Raw genomic sequence first — 24,273 nt, 5'->3', positions numbered from 1 at the left:
AAAACTCATACTTTAACATGATTCAAAGCTCAATTTGTAAATCAAAGCCCAAGGGTGTTTCAAATAAATCCAATTCAAACCAATTTCCATGAATATGAAGAACGTGCAAACATGCATGAATTAAAACTATTTCATAGCTTCAATTTGATGCTCTAAGGAGCCAATTGTTCCAAAAACAAGATGAAAACATGGACTTAACATAACCATGAGCATACATGAGACAATTCTCCATGGAATCAACTCAAAATTCAACAATATTGGCATGCATGCATGGAATGAGCTCTTAATTCAACAACTTGAGCTAGTTCTAGGCTTGGGTCACCAAGAACACAAGAACCATGGATGAACATTCATAAACACAACAATAAAAGGTTGAATTTCCTTACCTAAGTCTTGAATTAGAGGTATGGAGGCTCAATGTTGCAAGAACTCCTTAATCTTCCTAATTTCCTAGCAATTCTCTCAAGAATAAATCAACTCTCTCTCACTCTCTATCTTGGTCGGTTGGCTTCTCAAATGTGGCTGACCAAATATGTGTCTAAGTGTAATAAGGCTCAACATGTTGAGGTAGTAGCCATTAAGGATGGCAAAATGGTAATTAAGTCTAAGTTGTGCAATTTAACTCATTTTAATCTAATTTAATCATACCTAATCAGTTTTCAGGTAATTACACCATAAAATCACATAAATCACGATGATCATAAAACACTAATCGATTTCCGGTTCGGCCGCCGATAAGGCCTTCAATTCGCAATTTAACCATAAAAACACGAACAGATAATCAAATAACCAAACAGATAGAATTACAATTAAACAAGTATACTCAGTCAATTAATATTTAATTTCAGTCAGTCAGTTCAGTAGTTTATTCAGTTCACTTATCATTCATAATCAGTTTCAGTTTAACAGTAATCAGTGGTTAATCGGTAAACAGTGACGGGGGTTGTTACAATTTCTCAAAAATAGCATCGCCCTTGACCCAGCTAACTTAGAAGAACACACCCTTTGAGTGGACTGATAAACAGGAGCGTTACTTTCAAGAACTAAAAGGTCGACTTGTGTCAGCCCCTATACTGGCACTTCCTACTGGAGCGGATGGGTTCGTAATTTATAGTGATGCCTCATACATTGGGTTGGGTTATGTTTTCATGCAAGACGGAAAGGTCATTGCTTATGCGTCACGATAATTGAAGATTCACGAGAAGAACTACCCGACTCACGATTTGGAATTGGCTACGGTGATCTTTGCTCTCAAAATCTGGCGTCATTATTTCTACGGTACAACCTGCGAAATTTATACTGACCACAAAAGTCTAAAATATCTATTCACACAGAAGGAACTGAATATGAGGCAACGGCGGTGGTTAGAATTTATGAAAGACTATGATATAGAAATCCATCACCATCCGAGCAAAGCTAACGTGGTAGCAGACGCACTGAGTCGAAAGTCAACAAGAAGCTTGACATGCACCCTCGTTTCCCGCAAGGTCAATGGGTTACTCACCAACGTAACCATGGAGCCTGCATTGATTGGGGAAATTAAAGCGCACCAATGGGAAGATAAACTCTTGAAAAAAAGATACGAGGAACAAGGAAGCACGCCTGATCCTGATTTCATTATAAGCAATGGTATACTGAAATTTCGGAATCGAATTTGCATACCCGATATCCCGGAACTCAAGAAAAAGATACTGGAGGAAGCTCATAACTCAAGATTTGCAATCCACCCTGGCAACACAAAGATGTATCATGATCTGAAGGAACATTACTGGTGGACCGGAATGAAAAAATATATAGCAAACCATGTTTCTAAATGTCTGCATTGTCAGCAAGTTAAAGCAGAACATCAAAGACTGGCGGGGCTACTGCAACTACTCCCTATTCCTGAATGGAAATGGGAACACATTACTATGGACTTCGTGGTCGGGCTACCACAGTCTTTTTCAAAGAATGATGCAATATGGGTTATAGTAGACCGATTGACAAAGTCAACGCACTTTCTACCAATCAAAATCATGTATCCTCTGAATAAGTTTGCCACTTTATATATCAAAGAGATTATTCGGTTACATGGTATCCCAGTTTCAATCGTGTCTGACCGAGACCCTCGTTTCGTGTCTCACTTCTGGAATAAATTGCAAGAAGCTTTGGGAACTACACTGAAGTTCAGCACGGCCTATCATCCACAAACGAATGGGCAATCCGAAAGAACAATCCAGACATTGGAAGACATGTTACGTATATGCGTGTTGGACCTCAAAGGTAACTGGGATGAGCACCTACCTTTGGTGGAATTCGCCTATAACAACAGCTATCAAGCAAGCATTGGAATGGCACCGTACGAAGCTCTGTATGGAAGGAGATGTCGATCACCCCTGTGCTGGACAGAAGTCGGGGACAGGAAATTGTTAGGTCCCGAAATCGTGCAAATCGCAAGTGAGAAAATCCAACTCATCCAACAGCGGATTCGTACTGCTCAGAGTCGCCAAAAAAGTTATGCGGACACTCGGAGGCGAGACTTGGAATTTCAAGTAGGGGATCACGTGTTTCTCAAAATCTCACCAACAAGAGGAGTGATCCGATTCGGAAAGCGTGGAAAGCTAAACCCACGTTACATCGGGCCATTCGAGATACTGGAAAGAATTGGTCCTGTAGCCTATCGCCTTGCACTACCTCCTGAGCTATCTAATATCCACAATGTGTTTCACGTTTCAATGCTCCGACGGTATCTCCGAGATCCTGGACATGTCATCGACTATGAGAACTTGGAAGTTCGAGAAGATCTCTCTTACGAAGAACAACCAGTGTAGATTCTCGATCGTTGTAATCAAGTTCTTCGAAACAAGACCATACCGCTGGTAAAGGTATTATGGCGAAATCATCACATCGAAGAAGCCACGTGGGAAACAGAGAGTCAAATGCAAACCAAATACCCAAACCTCTTCGAAAATTAAGATACGTCGAGTTTGAGGACAAACTCCTATTTAGGAGGGGAGAAATGTGACATCCTAAATGTTTAATTAAATACTACATAAATATTTATAGTTATATATAATTATGGTTGTATGTGATGATAGACTATTAAATAAATGATTATATAAATTTAATTTGGCTTGGGTTATCAAATATAGGATTAATTAGGAATTATTATTATTAGGGACAAATTAACACATTATGGAATTATAATACTAGTTGGGTCAAACTACAGATAATAAATAAATAATTAATTTTATAATGATAAAACAAAAAATAATAATAATAAAATGAGATATAATTTAATTTAAATTATGAACATTGAAAAAGCTTAACATTAAAACAAATAAATAAATTAATAAAAAGAAAAGGGAAATGAGAATTTGTTAGCCCAGCAGCTTATGGATTTTGGCCCAAAAGAAAAAGGAAAAAGAGGAAAAAGGCCAAAGTCTAAATATTTATCTCTAACAGATTCAATCTTATCTTAAATCTGCAATTAAGAGCTCACCTTCTAACCTCATTATAGCCTCCTGAGGAGGGGATACGTGGCACTCCATTGAAGCTCGACTCACAGTATAAATAGGAGCAAGGTGATAACTAATGAAGAAACGTAAGAATAAAGAGTAGAAGCCGAGAGAGAGAGAGACATAAGTGAGAGTGAGGAGTTGATAGTAGGGAAGTTTTGGTAGTAAGTAAGGTTAAGGGTTATAATTAAGGTGAGTTATATTATACTTTGCTTTACCATCATATGTTTTACGAATGTTTTGAGTTATCATAACTTATTTTATACAAGTTATATTTATTAAGTTATATAAATAAAAGTTATATTTATAAATATTTCAGTTACGTGGGTTACTTCTAAACTCTATTTACTTAAAAAAGAAACCCATGGATATGTTTGTTTAAATTTTAGTATATATTTGACTATAACCTTATAAACTGTTATAAATACCATGTTATAAATGATGTATTATTGATTTGTTTGTATTGATTGGTGTGTGTATTGTGTATATTACAAGGAGTTATATAGGAGAGGATTTGAGAGTAGGTGAAGGTGGTAGTGGAGGTGGTAGGTGGAGTGGGTGGTAGTGGAGGTGGTAGGTGGAGTGGGTGGTGTGGTAATTTACACAATTTACATTTTACATTAACAGCCCCCCTCAAACTCAAGGAGGATAGGAACTAACCAACTTGAGTTTGAAGAGAGTAATAAAACAGAAAAATAAACTGATAAATAAAATAAAACAGGATAGGAGACACGGTATGGTCGTGTCAGACCGTTGTAGAAGACACGGTATGGTCGTGTCGGACCATTGTAGCAGACAGTTTACGGGGTCATGTCGGACCGTTGTAGCAGGACAGTTTATGGGGTCATGTCGGACCGGTGTAGCAGGACAGTTTACGGGGTCATGTCGGACCGTTGTAGAAGACAGTTTACGGGGTCATGTCGGACCGATGTAGCAGGACAGTTTACGGGGTCATGTCGGACCGTTGTAGAAGACAGTTTACGGGGTCATGTCGGACCGTTGTAGCAGAGGTTGTGGTGGTGCACCAAAGGGGCGACTTAGGGAGTGCGCCATGAGCGACTTATACATGATACTGTGTATAACCCCCCCTCAAACTCAAATAGGTGTGAAGATAGAAACCTATTTGAGGTTGAAACAAAGGGATTGATAAAGCTGACCGGTGTAGAAGACACTGTATGAGTGTGTAGATAGGCTGCCCAAAAGATATACATAGATGTAGATATCGAGCCCTCAAAAGTCGTGCCCTCAAAAGGTGTGCCCGCACCCTCAAAAGGCGTGTCATCAAAAGGCGTGCCAGAGGCATCAAAAGGCGTGCCATGAAAAGGCGTGCCAGGTTGTCGGCGTCAAAAGGCACGCGATGCGCGTGGCTGCCTCTGTGTCATGGTCTTTATAAACCGAAGCGGAGGAGGCAGAAATTGAGACAGAAAAACTGAGAGAAACCTCTGAAAAATTCTTCGTTTTGCTGAGAAAGAGAGGTCGTTTTGCTGAGAGAGATAGTCTGTAACACTCTGTTGCGAGAGATATTCTGTAACACTCTGTTGCCCAGAAAATGGCCTCGTCTTCCCGTGGGCTGCTCACTCTCTTTCCCGATCTTAACGAGTCCACAGGAGAGAGAACTGGGGCGGTGTCCCGTGAACCTCAACCAAACACCACTGGGTTTGCTCCGTTGAACTTCCCGATGCAGTCAGTGGAGCAAAAAATGGCAGTGCAAACGGATGTGGAGGCTAATCAGTATACTTTGAAGGCATGTGTGGAGTCCATGACGGCGGTCACAAACCTGTCACACCGGCTGCAGAGTAGGACAAATGAGGTGCAGCAATTAAACTCCCAGCTGGCTCTGCTCCAACGCATGTATAAGGATGCGCGAGCAGAGATAAGCGTGCTAAGGGCAGAAAACAAGGAGCTGAAGCGGAAGGCCACCGTGATGTTCCGATTTGGAGGGCCGCCATATGCTGCAGTGGAGGAGCAGGGGGGAGTGATCGTGCCCAGTGGAGTGGGAAGTATGGAGGCAGCGCCGGGAAGGGACACCCAAGAGAAAAGCAAGAAGAAGAGACCTGCAGTAGAGTAGAGAAGAAAAATCCCACTGTGGGTGGGGGTGTTTTGTTTTGGTTTTGTGTTTTTTTTTTTTTTTTTTTTTTTTTTTTGTGTGTGTGTTGTTGTAAAATGGTGATCGGGGTGAGCCCCAACATGAATAAAATGAGTGTGGTAGCAGTTCTTCTTCGTCTATTTTTTTTTTTTTTTTTTTTGTTTTTTTTGTTTTTTTTTTAAGTAAAATGGAAGATAAAATAAAATAAAAAAAAGGTAAAATGGTGTGGTGGGAACGTGGTGTGGTTTGTTGAGTTCTACGAAAAAGCAAAAAAAAAAAAAAAAAAAAAAAAAAAACAAAGAAAGTGGTGTACTCTCTGGCCCACGAAAAAGCAAAGAAAGAAAAATAATTAGAGAGTGGTATAGTGGGAACTTCTTTTTAGGGTTTCACATTTTGACGAGACTTGCCCCCTCCACGTTAGGCACACTAATCCTCACCGAATAAATTTCTAGAGAGAGAGAGAGATGGCCATGATTGGCCAGGTTGCTGGACTGCCGTGAGTTGTTGATGCTGGGTGTGTGAGTTGATGGTCTCGGCTAAGGTTTTTGATGTGGAGCTGATGAGATACCAAAACATCGAGGAAGAGATGGTGCAACGCTGGCAGATCGCGATGGCGGGTGTATCGACTGTACCGGATCAGAGGCCATCGATGCCTGAGGTGGTCCGCATGAGGGTGAGACTGATGATGGGTTACGACGATCGTCGGAATGAGACGAGACATGGCTGGCACTGAGTCCAAGTGAGGTCACTGCCGGTGTTGAAGAGGAGGGTGAGTCCGACGGTGACGATGAAGTTACCGGTGCCGATTGAGGCGCCGGAGTTTACTGGGAGAGTGGCCTTGGAGGAGTTCAGTATATTGTTTTGTGCTGAGTTGGAGCTAAGGCGAAAGTGAATTATGTTGACTCGGGATTGGTCTTCGGAGAGGATTTGAGTCACATTTGGGGCATGGGCTTTGTCTAGACTCAGGTGAGAGCATGGCCCGTGCTTGGGAGGTACTTTCAGTGTTGCCTTTTTGCCGGCTCTCGAAAGCCGAGGCTCGATCGAAGCTGTTGTAGCTGTAGAGATCGACGAAGGCTGTGGAGAGAGGGGTTGAAGTGTTGGCGCTGACGGAGGCGCCGGAGATTGATCGGAAAGTGTGGTCTCCTCCGAGTGGACTGTGGAGGAAGAAAGATGATTCGGGTCGGGTCTGACGTAGCAGAAGGAGTGACCCAGATCGTCGAGTGGGTCGGAAATGACGATGGACAAAGAACTCCATCATGGCCGGTGAAGCAGACGCTGATCTTCCCCACAGAAAATCGCAGTGTTTTTCTATGCCCTAGCTTCCTTCTGAAGAGAAAGAGAGCCAGAGCCCTCAGCCCATGTGTGTGTTGTGGTGTCTGTGTGTATGGCAGTGTGTGGATCAATATGTGATGCTTCTGCTAACTCCGAATCAAAACAGCGGGAGAGAAGGTATGTGTAGAGGTCCGGCGGGCGGCCAAGGTGAGACTGCCGCCCGCCGGTGAAGCAGAATGACTAGGTTGTTAACCTAGCTCTGATACCATGTTATAAATACCATGTTATAAATGATGTATTATTGATTTGTTTGTATTGATTGGTGTGTGTATTGTGTATATTACAAGGAGTTATATAGGAGAGGATTTGAGAGTAGGTGAAGGTGGTAGTGGAGGTGGTAGGTGGAGTGGGTGGTAGTGGAGGTGGTAGGTGGAGTGGGTGGTGTGGTAATTTACACAATTTACATTTTACATTAACATAAACAATTATGTTTTGTAAGTATCACCATAGGAATCTCACGCCTTGGGGGACTTAAATAACCACTGGTCGCTGTTTGACCACTTTGTGGTCCTCTGTTTGTCATGGATCCATTGAGTTTTGTTCTGACTGTTACTTCTGTGACCTCTGTTCTGTTCTGTTTTATACCGTGGTTATGATTATTTATTTACATGATTTCTGTATTCTGCCACTTTAAATAAATTGTCATTTTAAATTAAAATATGCAAATATTTTAACCTAACTAATTATCCATGGTTGTTTTGTATTTCCCTATTCTCTTGGTATAATATTTCTCACTCTGCTATGTGCTTATAGCTGTTACCCTTTCAGGTGACGAGATGTAAGGGAAATCCATAACCCTACAAAATGGAACCTGCATATGGACTGATGATGAATCACTATTTTACCTTTCTCTTTTTTATATTTTTGCTCCCCTTTGTCTCTATTCGGGGCTGGTCACTGAATAAGAAAATAACGAAAGCCCTAGAAATGTATCTTTTTTTTTTGAATAGTAAAATGTAGTAAAATTTCTATTTAATTATTTTTATTTTCGCTTGCGCAACTTAATTTGCTTCGAATAAGAATAAGTTAGTAAGTCACGATTCCAACTCTAAGCCCCTGGGGTTGGGTCGTGACAAGTATAAATTCTACAAAACAATTACAGAAAAATAATAAAATTTATAAATATTAATAATTATAATTATAATTATAATTTTTTTTCATAAATTTATAATAATTTTCTAAAAATACCATAATTTCTTTATTAAGAAAAAACAATAATAATTAAGTAATTTTTAAATTTTTATAAAAAAAAATATAAAAAAAAATATAGCAATTTATAATAATTTTTTAACTACAATTAAAAATTGTCAAAAAGACTTCCAAAAACAGATCTCAAAACCTTGGGGATGCCCTAGAAAATTCGAGTGAAAAAACCTCAGCAAGGGACCCACCACTCCTCTCTAATCAGGAATAGCAAGAGAAGAGAAGTTGCACAGCCATGTATTAATGCTGTGCTCTCATAAAATCACAGATTATTTGTGGTATATGACACTGTCAACTCGCATTTGTAGAATTCTATCAGATTCTCACCATGCAAACACTGCACTAGAGGGGAAAAAAAACTTGGAAAAACCCCAGATACTCGCACACTCTCTCGTTTTCTTTTCCTAGAAAATCAAGCTCAAAACCTCCAAGAGTTATCCATGATGGCTTTAACAATCCCAACTCACTTCAAATTCAAGCCTCCCAACCTCCATCGCCAGAGCTCGCACACCCATTTGAAAGTTAGTTCAAAAGCTTCTTACTTTTCAAACAATCGTCATGGATTTGACCCAAAATTAAGCTCCATCCGAAGAGTCTTCTCCTCAAGAGTCTACAGTGATGGTGGGGCTTCAGCTGGTGCCACCCCACAACAGTCAACGCCTTCTGTAAGCTCTAAACTAACTTCAATTCAATATATTTCCCACATGTTATATATACATGTATTTGTGTTTGTCTAAATTCAGTGTTGCTATAAAAAAATTACTACTTATTTCATTTTCCCAAATGTTACATATATAAATTCAGGTTGCTATAAAAATTTGATAGTGTAAACGGGTTTCTGTTTCAATGAAATGCCTCGTGCATTCAGGGCATTGTTTAGTAGTGTCAGAATTTGGATGAAAAGTGATTTTGAAATATTAAAAAAAGAATTAAAAAGATTTCTGAAATAAGTTTTGAAGTTTGGTGATGAAAAGTGTATCGTGTTTTTTCGATTTTTGTCGTTTATTTTTTGGAGGCTAGAAGACTCAGCACACTCCGTATGCAATTGAAACTGTAATTATGGTGATCATAGGTGGGTGAGAGTGAAGAGAGAGTCTGTGTTGAGTAGTGGGAATACTTGATTTTAGATGTTAATCCTTTCAATAACTGCTAAGCAAGGTAAATGTTTGGGAAAAATATAATTTTGTTGTGGTTTTTTGGGAATCAAAATTATGTGACAAATTTTCATACCAAGTGAGTTGTGTGTTTTCTATAATAGAATAGATGTTATGCTATTTTGGTGTTGTGGGGTTTAAAGACATTTGATAGGGAGTGCAGTATTGAATGCTGGCATTGTTGACAATTTCTCTTCCTGGGAAACATGGTTGGGGGATCTGGTCGAATGTTCCTCAACTGCCTTCAAAGGGAAATTTGTAATTAATGTGTTCTGCTGTGTAATTTGAGTGACTAGACTGATATATAGCTATAAAGATTGGCATGTTTGTTTTGTCTTCATTATGCTCGAGGGAAAATGGGCTGGATTTTTCATCAAATAATAGTAAATAGAGTTTAAAAGATTGTCAATTTTTTCATTTTCCCCTCTTTTTCATATGATCAGGCTCACTGTCTTAAAACGAAAATTTAAACTCATTTAAATGCCAGGAAAGAAAAACAAGTAAATGCATACCAAGTATTTGTTGGAATGTATTCCACATCGCCTGGAGTTGCCCATCTGTGCTAGTTATAAGGCTCTAGTTTCCCTTTCCTTAATACTTGTGATTGATGTGCCGTTTGTCCGGCTACTGTATGTTGTGGTCCAGGAGGATGTGTTGGAATGTGTCCCACATCACCTAGAGTTGCCCCATCTGTGCTAGTTATAAGGCTCTAGTTTTCCTTTCCTTAATACCTAGGTTTTAAGGAGAACTGTGGGCTCGTTGGGCTTTTCAATTGTATTCTGGTAAAAACAATGGACTCTCTGAGTCACTCGACCTTCTTTTAGCATTCACTGTGCAAACACTCTCTGTTCTGTTGTGTATCTTTAGTGGCTCAAGGGTTTTGATGTGTGTTATGTTTATCCACATTGCTGATGTTGTAATCTAGTTAGATGGCATCTTGACAAGCTACTCAACATTTTAGTTTTAACCTGAAAACTTTGGTACCCCTGTTTGCTCAACAACCCTGGATATTTATTTATCTCTTTAATACACTGATTGCTTTGAAGTATGAGAAAAAGATGCCAGAGCATTTGACTTGATTGCTATTCTTGTTCTTAAGAATCGTTTTGTTGACCTACATTTTTTTTTTCTTCTAAACAAATACTTCTGACATATACAGATATTTTGTATCTATAATATACTCTCTCTCTCTTCTCTCTCTCTCTCTCTCTCTCTCTCTCTCATTTTCTTTTTGTTACATATATCTCAATAAGGTTGCCAAATGTTCTTCTGTTTGAGCTGCACACTATTGAAAATATTCTCGCTTTAATTTCAGGACGTTGAGGCATTAAGAGGCAGCTCATCTAGTTCTGCTGATGGTTACGTGGCCTTGTTTGTCCGTATGCTTGGGTTAGATAATGATGCCCTTGACAGAGAGCAGGCGATAGTTGCACTATGGAAATATTCACTAGGAGGAAAACAAAATGTTGATGCCATCATGCAATTTCGTGGCTCCATAAATCTCACAGTAAACCTTCTAAAATCAGACTCTAGTTCTACATGTGAAGCAGCTGCAGGGCTATTAAGAATGATGTCCTCAGTGAATGTATACAGAGAATCAGTTGCAGAAAGTGGGGCAATAGAAGAGATAACTGCCCTGTTGAGCCGATCTTCTTTGACGTCTGATGTATGAAAAGGCTGCCTTATCATTGGTACTTATCTGCAAATATTTTTTGGACAAAGAAAATAGAGGTAAAGCTTGAATCTGTGCTGCAGGTAAAGGAGCAAAGTATATGTACATTGTGGAACTTGTCTGTAGATGAGAAATTTCATGAGAAAATTGTAAACTCTGATCTCCTGCCTTTACTAATCAAGTTCTTGGAGGATGAGGACATAAAAGTGAAAGAAGCTGCTGGAGGGGTTTTGGCTAATTTGGCATTGCGCCATTCTAATCACAAGGTCATGGTTGAAGCAGGTGTTGTTCCAAAATTGGTGAGGACTTTACACTATTTATTTATAAAAGCAGTTAACAATCAGAATTCTATATATCAATTGAATGGTCTGCTGAATTTAATAAGTCAATACCAAGCCAAAAGAATCTGGCATAAGAAACGAAAGAGATGAACAAGATAAAAATAAAGAAAAGATGAAAATAGGCTGTTTAGCTGAATTACTGTGGCAGGAGTTCATTTTTTGGTCATGATTCTTAATTTCACAGATGTTGGAAAACTGAAGGCTTAAAGCTAATCTGGTACACATAGCCTATTCCTCGATATAAATTTCTGTGTTGCAGACTTGAGATGGACTGATACTATGCATACATCTTATGTCTTGAAGCCAACATGAATTGGGGCATCATTTATCACTGAAATCTGGACAATCATCTTGACATGTCTAGTGTGGTTTAGCTATGAACCCTCGACATGAACCATTCCAAGTCCCTCCATGAAAAGTATTATTCTATATCTTTTGAGGTTTCATCTAAATATTTTTATGTATTTTTATGCCTTTTTATTTGAGGTATCACTCTTGTTTGCTATTATTACTTCTGATTTGTAAAAGATGTGATGCCTCACATTCTCTCCTCAACTGTCTTACCATTTTTCCGTGAAGAAAAATTTGTTAAAGCATGATGGCACCAAATTTTTTTATCTCATTGGCCCACTGAAAAGGCAAATGCGTGTTCACATATAATTAGTAAGTTATTTGGTTTTACTAGTGCATCTTATCCTCGATGAATCTTCACATTGTTGGGCCTTGTATGCTTGTGATTGAGAGGTACCATCTTTCATGGCGTCAATGAATTTCTTTTACATCTTTATATATACAAGAAAGAAACTGGACATGGCCAATTTGGTTGAGGACAACCTCCACTATAACTTATTAGCGTTTCAATATTGCTTTGATTTAGGTAATTAATATCAGAGTTTTCCATGTTCTACAAGTAAATGGATGAAATAAATGATCATGTACGGAATCATGTGTATAACTCTACTGAATATTATCACTTGAAAACTTTTCTGCCGATTTATGTTTTGTTTGTGGTTTGGTTTTGTCAATGGTTGGCTTCTCTTTATTGGTTGTATTTGGGCTTTACCATGCAAAATCTTGTATCAATACCCTTTTAGGGACCAGTCAACAACCTGAAAAAAAAGTAATTTAAAACCATTATCTGTGAGAGTATCACGTGTTACAGATTCTTATTACCTTGAACAACCAATGCAGGCGAAGCTCTTGAAAACAGATGTAGAGGGATCAAAGATCGTGAGAAAAGAAGCAAGAAGTGCTTTATTGGAACTTGCTAAAGATGAGTACTATAGAATTCTTGTTATGGAGGAAGATCTACTTCTTGTGCCTCTGGTTGGTGCTGCTGCCTACAAGTCCTTCAAACCAGCTTTGCATTCATGGCCTTCTTTACCTGATGGTACGGAGATTGAACAGAGCTCAAAAGGACCCTCAAGGTATGGTGCTTCTGAATTACTTCTTGGATTAAATATTCAGGACAAGGATGCCAACCTAGGGGAAGCAAAGAGGAATGCAATAGTTGGACGGACACAACAAGAGTTTCTTGCTCGCATTGGGGCTATAGAAATGGAAGATGAGCAAAAATCTCAGAGTGAATCCTCTTCAGGTTGCTGTTTTACCCTTTTGCCATGGGTGGATGGTGTTGCTCGTCTGGTTTTGATTCTTGGACTAGAAGACGAGTCAGCTATTGCCAGAGCGGCAGAGTCAATTGCTGATGCATCTATCAACGAACATATGCGGGTTGCTTTTAAGGAAGCTGGAGCTGTCAAGCATCTAGTTCGGCTATTAGACCATCATGGTGATGCTGTTCGATTGGCAGTTATTCATGCTTTGGAGAGGCTGTCTGTCAGGTTATTTATTCCGTGCTTGCTTCAAGTCCTTGTTTCTATGAATAAGAGTAGTAGTGCAACATAACATTCTTAGTTGTGAATGAGGAAAGTTCAATTAGGACAGAAAGTTGCAGAAGAAGGAAAAACTTTATATGGCGTGAAGGGTGATATTGCAGAAGCGGAAACGTTTGTACTAGAGGCGGTTGAATACACAAAATTTTAAAAGAAATTACCAATTAGAATTTACTCAGTAGATTAGTAAAATCTTAGTAGCAGGAAACTCAAATGGGGGCCTCGTTCCTCACTATCGAACCTCTCTCCCACTCCCACTCCCACTCCCACTCCCAACCTTAATTTGAGTTTGTCATAAAACTATGCATAAAACCCCTGTATTATGCATGAGATTCTCTTTGGCACCTTGTGAAACATTTTACCCTATAAAATAAAAATAAGTGTATTAAGCAATGTATATATTTTGTTGTGTTCCTGTGGCCTTGGACATGAGAATTAGATGAATCATACAATTACATATATACCTACCACTTGACACCCGTACTGAGTCCATGTAACATAGGTCCTGAACTGATGCAGTATGCTTATGTAGTTATACCTGAGATCTTATTGGAGAGCGCTTTTTATTGTTTCTAAACATCTTTAATCTTGTAGACTTGGATACTCAACATTTACACCTAAATGGAAATCACATAGAAAATGTTTTGTTTACAAAAATTGCCAACACACTGAATCCTGTAATAAGGGGAAACACTTCTCCAGTCAATGATTGGGTGTTCCCACTCTGGAGGATAACTTGTGTGACCGTCAAGGTATCTATGATGTTGAGCGAGAGTTCCTAGCTAATGACCAGGTCTTTCCTATTCGAATTTTTCAGAGGGTTTTTTTTTTTTTTTTTTGGTGCTAGTGGCTTTTCATTTATTTTATTTTATTTTATTTTTTGGGGAAGGGAGAGGGCCAGAGGGGGGTTTGTGATGAAGTCAGAGAGCTTGGGAAAAGCATGTGAAAGGTGGAGGGTTTTTTTTTTTTTTTATTTCTACTTAAGTTTGCTATTCTGGTCTTTTGATTAGAAACCTTTGTAATAAGCGCATTCTTTGCATCCGTGGACTTTTTGACCACTCAGACATGCAATGACTATAATCTATGAACATCTGAGTAGTACACTTTTATTTAAGCATGTCCTGTCATAGACCCTGATGACTGTGCATGCAGCTAGTGCCGTGTGTATGAATGTGTTTCTGTTCATATGCTATCTTGTTCTTGTATAAGAACTTTGTATTAGTTTCACACTCCAGCACCTCTTTCTTTATTGAAGTGATATTTACCAGTCTTCTCTATCATAAATTATCCACAAAAATGTCACTACTAGTGTGTTTGAGTTTTCTAACTTACCATTGATCAATTTTTTATCTGCAGCAAAGATGTTTGCCAGATAATTGAAGCAGAAGGCGCTTTGCACTATTTGATAGATTCACTGAAGTACTCAGAAGTCTCTGAAAGCTTGATGGAAAAGGTAGTGCAGTGATTTAGTTTCTCACCCAAATCTTTTGGCAAAATGCATTTGCATCTAGTGTTGTTGAAATTGAAAAAAATTTCTATGAATCGCAGACTTTGTATATTTTTGCTCGGATTTTAGACCCCAGTAAAGAAATGAAATCGAAGGTCAGTCAGATATTGCTCACTGAATTTCATGAGAACTTACATCTTTTTATTTTTTGCTTTTCTAATACCTTGTGTGTAGTATCTGTCAGTTTTATGATGAACCAGTTAATGGATCAAAGAAGAAACAAGACACAACAATAACAACAGGATCAGCTGGAAACATGAATGAGACACCAGTATCAAAACCAACTTCCAGGTTCTTTCATGCTTGTTTCCATGTCAGAATTTGTTGTCACTATTTCCTTCAATTTCGTATTTATAGTAAATGTAATTGTATGATTTTCTTGATTACTAATGTAACAGTGGTGACCTTTCATAAGAACGAAGGATGCAAATGTAAATGGATTCTAGTAATAATCTCTTTGTAGTTAGATTTGTCTTTTGCAAATGTTACTGGTTTCTAGATATCGTTTTAGATAGGTCTCTTTTGGTGCTTATCATACTCGGTTTAAGTTTCTAGTTTTTACCAAAGGGGTGGGCCTGCAGAATTACTCTGCAGAATTACTCTAATGACCTTCACATCTATATATTTGGTGCCAGAGATGGAATAGGACAACGGAATTGGAGACTGAACCTAAGTTACATGTACAAACCAATACGCATGAAGTAATTTTGGAAGGTATTATGCTGTCAGTGTAGATATGGATATAGGATATAGATGTGGAAAATTAGATGGTTTTGAAAGTTTGGCCATGCCTTTGTTTCCTGACATGCAAATGTTAGGCAGATTTGAAACTTTTGCACATTAGGGGCACCCGGGCACATAAAAGCATATCAACAATGTCCATGGAGTAAAGGCTTAAACTTTATGAATTAAAAATTGTTACATTGTTGTTGACTTGGTTCATTGATTGCTGCCAAAAATGTAGGGTTCTAGTAACTCTCTTTTACTTTATGTGGTAGTAAAAAAGTTGATGGAAAATCAAAGTTCCGGGCCAGCTTTATAACCAAGGAAGCACGGGTGCGGGTACGAGTACGGTACGGGTACGAGTGCGGGTACGCCGATTCGGCAAAACTCAAAAAAAGTACGATACGGGTACGGCTACGGTACGCCGATATTTTTTTATTTTTTTTTAAATATAATTTTGATTAAAGGATCCAACCTACAAATTAAAATTAAATATCAAAACTAAAAAAAGAACTACTCATTTTCCTATAATTTAAAACCATTAAGCGTTAAAAATAATATTTGTGAAATCTCTCACTTTGATATGTTATGCACTGGGAATTTGTGATCATAATTTATTTTTAAAATCTTTCTTTTTGCTCATCAATTTGCTATTTTTATAGGGTGAGACCAAAGAAATAACAGGAGACCAAAGAAAGATTTAAAGTTAATTACCAACAATAAAGGAAAAAAATTCTCAATTGGTGCAGGTTGTCAATTGCAATTTGCATAATACATAAAATTGCATCATTCCCAACAACTACTAATCAACTAATACAGTATCAATTTTTAATGTTTTGTGCATAAACTTTAAAAGTTTGTTATGATTAAAGATTTTATAAAGAAATTCTAGGAGGATCTAAAGCAAAAGCATAATGCATAGTCATACACAGAACTACCCTTTATAGGCCTTGTTATTTTTTTTTGTTCAAATTGCTTTTTAAAAACATTAAAATCATTTGTTGATATGCTTCTACAATTTATACAGACAAACAGGACATCAGAGAAACATCAAAATTACTGATCTGCAAGGGCACCAAAAAAAATAAAAAAAAAATAATAATAATTGCTAATTTGCAAGGGCAGAAAAAAAAAAAAAAAAAAAAATTGGCCTTGGCGTACCCATGGCGTACCCACGCCGTACCCGTGGCGTACCCATGCCGTACCCGAATAAGCCAAACGTACCGGACCCTCTTTTGCCGTACCCGGTACGCGTACCGCCGTACCGGTACGCGTACCCGCACCCGGTAAGTACCCAGTACTCGTACGGCACTATTTTTGGAGTACCCGTGTGTAAAAAATAATGTATAGAGAAAGAGAGAGAATAAATTGTATGTATTATTATTGATTGATATATTGATCTCTATTACAATGATTCATGATTCCTATATATAGAAGAGGGTGAGTGTGTAGTAGGTAAGGAGTAGGTGAAGTGGAGGTGGTAGTGGTGTAGTGGGTTAGGTTTAGTGGAGTAGGTGAGGTGGTAGTGGTGTAGTGGGTTAGGTTTAGTGGAGTAGGTTTAAGTGGGTAAAGTAGGTGGAGAGTAGGTGGATTTTAACAGCCCCCCGCAAACTCAAGGGGGATAGGAACTAACCAACTTGAGTTTGGAGAGAGTAACAAAATAAGAAAATACATAAAAATAAAAGAGGATAAGAGACACTGTATGGTCGTGTCAGACCATTGGTGAAGACACTGGATGGTGGTGTCATAACGTTGTAGAGGACACTGTATGGGGGTGTCATAACCATGTAGAGGACACTGTATGGTGGTGTCATAACGGTGTAGAGGACACTGGATGGTGGTGTCAGACCGATGTAGAAGACAGTTTATGGGGTCATGTCGGACCATTGTAGAAGACAATGTTGTGACAGTTGTTGTGACAGTTTACGGAGTCTTGCTGGACCCTTGTAGAAACTAACCGGAATCAATGTCGGGACAGTTTACAAAGTCTTGTCGGACCCATGAAGGAGCTAACCGGAATCAATGTCGGAACAGTTTACAAAGTCTTGTCGGACCCATGAAGGAGCTAACCGGAATCAATGTCGGGACAGTTTACAGAGTCTTGTCGGACCCTTTACAGAGTCTTGTCGGACCCTTGAAAAAGCTAACCGGTATCAAATGTCGGGACAGTTTATAGAGTCTTGTCGGACCCCTGTAGAAACTAACCGGAATCTATGTCGGGACAGTTTACAGAGTCTTGTCGGACCCTTGTAGAAACTAACCGGAATCTATGTCGGGACAGTTTACAGAGTCTTGTCGGACCCATAAAGGAGCTAACCGAAATTAATGTCGGGACAGTTTATAGGGTCATGTCGGACCGTTGTAGAAGTTGCACCCTCAAAAGGTGTGCCCAATTTTGTCAAAAGGCGTGCCATCAAAAGGCGTGCCCAATTCATCAAAAGGTGTGCCGGACATGATGGCGAGGCACGTGGGCGCCTTGGCTTGCGCGCCCGTTTTGTCGTCTGGTGGCAAGAGGCACGCGATACGCGTGGCTGCCTCGCTATTTAACCAAGGTTGATGCTGAGGCTGAGGCAGACAAAAAAACTTCTGAAAATCCTCTGAAAACAACTCTTCCTTTGCTGAGAAAGAAACTCTGTAATACTCTGTAACCAACCCGTCTCTGAAACACTCAGCAACATGGCCTCTTCTTCCCGTCCAGCTACCCAGAACATGGCCTCCTCTTCCCGTGGTCTGCTCACGCTCTTTCCAGAACTGAACGAGTCCACAAGAGAAATAACTGGTGCGGTGGCCAGTGAACCTCAACCAAACACCTCTGGTTTTGCTCCGTTGAACTTTCCGATGCGGTCGGTGGAGCAAAAAATGGCGGTGCAGTCGGATGTGGAGGCCAATCAGTATACCTTGAAGTCATGTGTGGAAACCATGACTGCGGTTACAAATTTGTCGAACCGGCTGCAGAGTAGGACAAATGAGGTGCAGCAGTTAAACGCCCAACTGGCTCTGCTCCAACGCATGTATAAGGATGCGCGAGCAGAGATAAGTGTGCTAAAGGCGGAAAACAAGGAGCTGAAGCGGAAGGCCAGTTTTATGTTCCGATTTGGAGGGCCGCCATATGCTGCAGTGGAGGAGCAGGGAGTAGTGATCATGCCCAGTGGAGTGGGAAACACGGAGGCAACACCGGCAAGGGCCGCCCAAGACGGTGGCAAGAAGAAAAGACCGGCAGAATAGGCGAGAAGAAAAATCCCACTGTTCCGATTTGTGTTGGTTGTGTTTTGTTTTGTTTTGTGTTTTTTTTTTATTTTTATTTTTTTTATTTTTTTTTTTATGGTGTAAAATGCTGATCGGGGTTGATCCCCGGCATGAAGAAATGACAAGTTTGTAAAATGTTGTTTTTTTTTTTTTTTTTTTTTTTTTTGGGAGTGTTTTGTTGAAAAAATAAAAATAAAATGAAAGAAAACAAGGGAGAAAGAAAATAGATAAAAAATATTTATAGATGGATTATATGAAAAACATCAGTGCGATTGTTTCAAAATAAAGTGGGGTATTTAAAAAAGAGGAAAAGTGACTTGGAAAAAATAAATAAAAATAAGTGATTTTTGAAATCAAATGGAGGAGAGAGAGGGACAAACCCATGTGATAAAGTGGAGAGAGAGTCGGTGAGTGGGGTGCAAAAGGTGAAGGAGAAATGATGGATTGAAAATGGTTTGGGTCAAAAGTGGACACTGTTAGTGGGGAACATGAGTGCATTGATTATTTGATATAATAATAATAATAATAAAAATAAAAAGTTAGAACAGTTGGAGAGAATGAGTGGAGTATGGTAAGGGTTTCATCCAAAGCCAAAATTCCTGCAGCGAATCACTTCGCAAATCCTAGCATGAGCTTTTTCTCTTTCCAGGCTTATTCATGAATTTCCTGGTGATTTCAAGAGCCTCTGGTGGCATTGTGGCAGAGAACACCCCAACCTGGATTTTGGGTGGCAGCAACTGAGAACACCCCAACCTGGATTTTGGGTGGCAGCAACTGGAAAATATCATAGATCTGATTTTTAAAAAACCTCGTGACAGCATTTCATCAGCTTCATCCAAGACAAACATTTTGATGTAAACAGGGCGAAGTGATTGTCTCCGCAACATGTCAAACACACGACCAGGAGTACCAACAACAACATGAACCCCACTGGAGAGAATGCGCTGATCTTCGCGCACACTAGTCCCTCCAACACAAGCATGAACCTTCACACTTTGCTGGGCAAGTTCAAGAGTGGGTGAAAGAACCAAAGCTTGGCACTCAACCAAGCTATAATCTAGCTGCTGCAGAATTCCAGAGCAGAATGTTGCAGTGTTTCCAGTTCCAGACTGTCTCGTCATATGAGATGAATAATTCTTCTCCATCAGCCTCACACATGACTACAGTTGCACAAATCTTTGTTGATTTTATCAGCGGAATAGGTTGAGGTCCGGCGGGCGGCTAAGGTGAGGTTGCCGCCCGCCGGGGAAGCGAAAATACTAGGTTTTAAACCAGCTCTGATACCATGTAAAAAATAATGTATAGAGAAAGAGAGAGAATAAATTGTATGTATTATTATTGATTGATATATTGATCTCTATTACAATGATTCATGATTCCTATATATAGAAGAGGGTGAGTGTGTAGTAGGTAAGGAGTAGGTGAAGTGGAGGTGGTAGTGGTGTAGTGGGTTAGGTTTAGTGGAGTAGGTGAGGTGGTAGTGGTGTAGTGGGTTAGGTTTAGTGGAGTAGGTTTAAGTGGGTAAAGTAGGTGGAGAGTAGGTGGATTTTAACACCGTGCTTCATAGTTTATAACCTTCTCTCCAACCTAAGTGCATGGTTCTGTATCTTCCCATCTTCAAACCACTAATATGCGTTTGTTACCTAAAAACATTGATTGCTCTGAAAGGCTAAACTGGAATCACACCTTGTTTTTTTTTTTTTTTTTTTTAAGAAATTGGAATCACACCTCATACACCACTGACTATGTAGTTTGATGGGTGGCTTATTTAGAATATTTTGTTGGAATGTGAGAGACTAGTTACAAATTTAGGGTGGTTATTTTATTCTGTTAGAAAAAGGGATAAACTTTATTATTTTTTTTTTGGTTTCAATTAATTACCTTTGATACTTTTTTTGTGAAAAAAAACTTAAATGGAGTAAAAGAAAGTCATTTGCGGCTTCACCGACAGTATGCACTTGATATTTCCTTTATGAATCTGCATGCTAAACAACATGAACTCTTGTACAGCTTGCAAACTGCCCATGCAAGAGATCTGTTGGATTCTGCTGCCCTTGCTCGCCTTGTTCAGATCCTGAAGTTGTCATCCCCAAATTTGCAAATAAAAGCAGCTTCCATCCTTGAGTTTGTGACAATGGCTGAGCCATGCATCGACCAAATCATCTCAGTGGACATCGAATCTAGTTTGGGTGCTGTTTTCCAACAAAAAATTGTGAATGGTACAGGTAACAAATTTCATTTCCTTTGATATTTAAGTTTAAACTTGTCAAAAGGTCTGCTTGTTCAATTCTTCCCTTTTCGGTGACCTTGGCAATCACCAACTGATAAATGGTCTTGTAATCTTATATACCCTAACTGAATAATTATGTTGATTTTTTAACTAATCTATATATATATATAGCTAAAAAAAAAAATGGAGGGGAGAAAACAACTTAGGTCAACTGTTAAGACAATATACCCTAAAAATCATGTAAATGGATGTCATAACTTGTTGTGCATCAAAGTGGGAGTGGTATTTAGGTGCTTTGGGGACTAGGTGGAAGGTTGATGGGGATAGAGATGCGAGCATTGGTAGCTTTTATGGTTGTTATTGGGATGGCAGATTCATAGTTCAATGCTAATGCAATGTTACTGGCAGTTATGGCTGCAACTTTTGCGGTTTGGGCTTTTTGGCCATGGATTTGTTGACTAGAAAAGGAGGAAAGACTGATGGATGCATGGTTGTGGAACAAATAGGAATTCACCTTCGTTGGTAGGAGGTGGTGGGAGAGTTGGCATTGGGCTAATCTACGTATGAGAGAGAGGGAGAGAGAGTGTGGGGATTCAAGTGTTCTGTCAAAATGGTATATATCACTATTTAAGAGAAACAAGTTTGGGGAGGCCATTGTGTCCTACTGTCCTCTTCGAGAAAGACCTTTGGGAAGCTAATCGTTGGTTTCCATTAAAAAAGTCTACACTTTGTTCTGATTTTGTTTTGGATCTTCTTGTGCCTTTTTATCCTTCTTCCTCCGGGGGCTATTGGTGTATTTGGAAATTTATTTCTTAATACAGTGATAAAATCGATTCTCATTATTTTTTATATGAAAACAATGTGATTTTGAGCAGCATTTGGATACTACATAGACTTGGTATCCTTTAGTCCTCTCTCTCTCTCTCAAGTTGAAGTCATAATGATTATCCATTTTCTGGAAGTGGTGTTACAAAATATTAGGAACATGAAATTTCAACCGAGTTAATATGTTCAAGACTATTTATTCTATATTTTTGCCTAAGGTTCTAAAAATGACACTACACTTGCAACCAAGTGGACTCATCTAGAAATACCAAAGAGAGTTTATTCTTATAGTTGTCCAAATGCTCCAAATGTTTCTATTTTATAATCTCTATCTCAATTTGGTATAAAGCAGACATGGAAGCCGATATAGACTGTCAGCAGCCAGAACTACGTGCCCTAGAAATTGAAGAAGCTGGTCTTGCAATATCCGCGGCATCCCGATTACTAACAAGACTGCTCGACTTTGACAAGTTCCGAAGCACCATAAAGCCAACTCCTTTCATAACATCGCTACGTAAAATTCTCACATCAAGTATCCCCCTTCACCACAAGGATTGGGTCGCTGCTTGCCTGGTTAAACTCAGCTCTTTGTCCGGCCCCAACATAGACTTTGAGAGTCCAATCAGTATGGAGGTTACTCTTTACGAGACGATCCCAAGATTGATGGAGCAGATTGAAAACCCGTCTCCGGAAGTGCAAGAAGCAGCGGTTGTAGAACTGAACAGAATAATCTCCGAAGGGGTTGTAGATTCGACTAGAGCGGTTGCTGCTGAGGGGGGAATATTCCCGTTGGTGAAGTTGATTGAAGAAGGGACGGGGAGGGCAGTTGAAGCAGGATTAGCAATTTTATATAATCTGAGTATGGATGCTGAGAACCATTCGGCTATTGTAGCTGCAGGGGCAGTTCCGGCATTGAGGAGAATCATTCTATCACAAAGACCACAGTGGACGCGAGCGCTTCATTTGCTGAGGACTTTACCTACATGATGATGGGGAAAAGCCAAATTTTCTATACTTCGTGCTGAGGAATTGCAAAAGGTATGTATATTTATCCATTTTCATCAGCTTTGCTATATAATGAAGCTTTGTTATCAATTAAATTGTTCATAGTAACCTGGTTCCTTTAGAGCTACATAAAACTTTTACAGTTCACCCTTGAACAGTTGGGTTAAGCTTTGTTGAGTAACATGTTTCCTTCTAAAGTTTCTGTTGCATTTTTTGTGGGATTTGTACATTGTTTGTTTTCGTTGTGCCTCTTTTGTAAAGCAATTTAGAGAGCGAGAGAGAGAAGAAGTTGGGAGTTGATTGTGGCAGTGCTGGTCCGGCTGGATTCAACTGAAACTAGGATTATCTCATTTGATGGCATGAATTTTTGGTAGGTGGAAATGTCAAATGAGATGCTCCATTTGGTTCAGCTTATAGGATCCGATGTTCATAATAGTTTCTTTTTTGGATAAATTACACTTTGTCCCTTTAGACCGTGTTTGGATAATAGATTTGGCTGGAGATTTGGGAAAAAAGAAAAAGGTGAGCAAATGTGACTGAAATATGTATTCATTTCTATTTGCTTTTTAAATTCCTATCAAAATCCATCATCCAACATTGTGTTAAAACATGGCCTGTTTCTCATTTTGGTCTTTAAACTAATTATTTTTTCATTTTGGCCTCTGGACTTTAATTTTTCTCGCTGTGGTCCAACAGCTAACTGTGGTCACGGTTTTGGCATTATTAAAAATAAGTTTTTTTCTAGTTTGGTCTCTTAAAGTTTTAAATTTTTTCCACTTTAAGTAGGAGGTAAATTTTCGTGCCACTAAGCTTAGAGGCCATTATACAAGCTGAACAGAGGTCCAAAAAACAAAGAAGCAAGATAGAAGGGAAAAAATGGAAGGAAAAAAATGAGAGAGGGCACACAAAAAAATGGTAGCCATTTGTTGTTGTTGTGGGGAGTTTGCTTCAATAAGGACAAACTTGGACAAATGCCTACATGGATGATGATTCCTAAGTTGTAAAAAAATTGATGCTAGTGGTTTTTTTCAGTTGTTTGATGCTTTGCAATCATCCCAAGGCTTCTTCAAAGACGTGATATGAGATAGCTAGGATCAAAACAAGAGGGGAAAAAAAAATTGAATTATGGTAGGGGTGGTTTAGAAATTGATTATTTTAATTTTTTTATAAAATGACGTGTAAAAAAAAAGCAAAGAGAGTGACGTGATAATTTGTAATATTTTTTAATTTTTAAGATAAAATAACTTATTCTCATACGGAGATAGGCTTTTAAAAATCAAATGTGATGAACATTTTATTCTAACCCATTTCATTATACAAAACATACTGTTGACAGTAGTTAGTACAGTTAGAGATTTTTGTTCTTCTCATACAAAAATCAATAAAGTTTAATATTAAAAAATATATTAATTAAGATTAAGACATCATATTTACCCATGAAACACATTTAATATTATATTTAATTGATATACTTGTTAAATAATTAATGAAAAAATGTAATATGTAACATGCGACTCAAACCGTACCATGTAATTAGTGCGTTAAGATTGATCATAGTTT

The 24,273-nt window shown here is 38.8% G+C and overlaps 1 protein-coding gene and 1 long non-coding RNA gene across 3 annotated transcripts; one reads left to right on the top strand and one right to left on the bottom strand.

The window, feature by feature from the left end:
• Positions 1-8,242: 8,242 nt before the first annotated feature.
• On the top strand, positions 8,243-22,910 carry LOC114263019 (ARM repeat superfamily protein). 2 transcript variants are annotated; one of them, XM_028203513.2, is made up of 9 exons: positions 8,243-8,783; positions 10,588-10,938; positions 11,028-11,243; positions 12,477-13,126; positions 14,534-14,630; positions 14,726-14,779; positions 14,869-14,975; positions 20,664-20,872; positions 22,061-22,910. In XM_028203513.2, exons 1-9 carry the CDS (start codon positions 8,559-8,561, stop codon positions 22,693-22,695), a joined length of 2,544 nt encoding a protein of 847 aa, XP_028059314.2. In that variant the 5' UTR covers positions 8,243-8,558; the 3' UTR covers positions 22,696-22,910. The 2 variants fall into 2 exon arrangements, with proteins under 2 accessions (XP_028059314.2, XP_028059313.2); XM_028203512.2 differs by having other exon boundaries at positions 20,664-20,878.
• On the bottom strand, positions 18,791-19,759 carry LOC145791039 (uncharacterized). The gene is made up of 2 exons (XR_014330666.1): positions 19,407-19,759; positions 18,791-19,369 (listed from the first exon to the last, which is right to left on the bottom strand). It is a non-coding gene; the product is annotated as an uncharacterized LOC145791039 (long non-coding RNA).
• Positions 22,911-24,273: the final 1,363 nt, after the last annotated feature.

Source organism: Camellia sinensis, chromosome 5 (assembly GCF_055761805.1).
Source record: "Camellia sinensis isolate YWXY chromosome 5, ASM5576180v1, whole genome shotgun sequence".
Classification (NCBI taxonomy): Eukaryota; Viridiplantae; Streptophyta; class Magnoliopsida; order Ericales; family Theaceae; genus Camellia; species Camellia sinensis.
Note: the sequence above shows the minus strand (reverse complement) of the source record. Positions and strands in the feature narration are given on the sequence as shown.